The sequence below is a fragment of the Arachis ipaensis genome, chromosome B06 (genome assembly GCF_000816755.2).
Source record: "Arachis ipaensis cultivar K30076 chromosome B06, Araip1.1, whole genome shotgun sequence".
NCBI lineage: Eukaryota > Viridiplantae > Streptophyta > Magnoliopsida > Fabales > Fabaceae > Arachis > Arachis ipaensis.
This window is the reverse complement of record NC_029790.2, coordinates 3,105,598-3,107,223: the sequence shown is the minus strand read 5'-3', so window position 1 is coordinate 3,107,223 and position 1,626 is coordinate 3,105,598. Positions and strand designations below refer to the sequence as shown.

Here is a 1,626-nt window from a genome sequence, read left to right as displayed (position 1 = left end):
GATAATTAAGCTATTGTACTTGGGGTATCACTTCCCCCATTTACATCAAGAAAGATCCATTTCACAGTTCATATAAATATTAGACAAATAAAGTTTTAGATTATAAAAATCAAATCTCTAAAGTTTGGATTTCACTTTAGAGAGTAAAGTGTCATCTCTCACCATTTATTTTATAAGTGAGACCAAAAATAAATATAAAAAAAAAATCATTCAAAGTTAGAAAATCATATTTTACCCTCTAAAGTACAAATTTAAAATTTAAAGAATCCAAATTCATAAAAATCATATCAATGAGTGGGCTAGGCCCCTTGTTTATTAGACCAAAAAACATACTAAAATCACGGAGAGATAAAATATATGATTCGTAAAATGTAATTTTTTTTTCAAATGTATAAATATTTAATAAAATATAATGATTGTCTTAATAATTATTCATAATTAAAAAACAGAAGGAAAGATTAATATGAGGAGGAAGAAGTATGACTGGCCAGATGATTGGAGACTAAGAAATATAGTACTGCGAGGAGTGAAAAAGAAGTATATGCAATTATGTCTGAGTATACAAAAGAATAATATTATCAACCGTCTGGATTAAAATTTTTCACCCTAACCATTTATTACAAGCATAATCTGCCAATGAATTCAGGACATCTACAACAAAATTTAGCTGACAAAAATTTGCAAATTTTAGCTTCGAAACAAATGGCTTTGAAGGGGATAGCCATTCAAAGAATTGATTGTTTGGTGCATGGTAATGCAAGCTCCAATTTCATGAATATGTATTAAATAAATAAATGTTGTTGCCATATCAACTTCTTGCTCTTCCAAACTTCCAACATGGTTTCATAAGTGGTAAATAGACTCAGCATAAAGATCAAGAGTTGCTCTCTTCTGTGTATACGTATCAAGAAAGTGCTATTCAAACTTTGCAAACACAGCAGCACTCAATGTGTTGGGGACCCTTCATCTCCCAAAGACTGCACATGTACAACACCATCTGCAATAACTACTGTCAGTAAAGCAGAAAATGTAAGCAATCATTTTGTATATTACCTAAATGGTTGGATTAAAAAGGAGTATCCTGCTATGTTATATTCTTTAGCAAAAAGTCAAGTGTTGAAGCCTAACTTATTTTATAAAGGTTATATTGTCAAACTATCCAGACTTGCATAACAAAGCATAACTTCAAATCATGCATCTAAAACAAAGTATCCTTGTGCAGAACCAGTTCCAGAGGCACCACTCAAACAAATACCACCATCAGAAAACTTCAGAATTATTATTGTTAACAATAGAGGAGTGGTAAAATGTTCATAATCAAAACCCAAGTATGTATCGATTAACATTATTAATGGCATGACGGCAAAATAAGTAATACACCAGAACAAGAATATCTTAAAAGAAGCCTCAAGAAAAGATGCATACCTACAAATTATTTAAATGACAAGCTGCTGAAGATGTCATTTGCACTAATTTTATTTTTCTAATATTAGTGCATGCTGCCATGTGCAACCACTGGTATAAAACTTGAATGATTCTCAACATAGAACATATGCAATTAACTGCAAGTTCCTTCGTTAGAATTCTAGACAAGTTCAGCTTCGGGCAAGAGTAAGGAACAAATTT

The 1,626-nt window shown here is 31.1% G+C and overlaps 1 protein-coding gene across 4 annotated transcripts in view; it reads right to left on the bottom strand.

Annotated features, from left to right (window-relative positions):
* The window catches only part of LOC107645379 (pentatricopeptide repeat-containing protein At2g30780), a 3,106-nt gene continuing 2,005 nt past the window's right edge, over positions 526-1,626 (bottom strand). The window contains exon 3 of one of the 4 annotated variants that reach the window (XM_021103733.1): positions 526-1,009. In XM_021103733.1, coding sequence (XP_020959392.1) covers positions 945-1,009 — 65 coding nt within the window. In that variant the 3' untranslated portion in view covers positions 526-944. The other 3 variants (XM_021103734.1, XM_016349391.2, XM_021103735.1) reach the window with 3 other exon arrangements.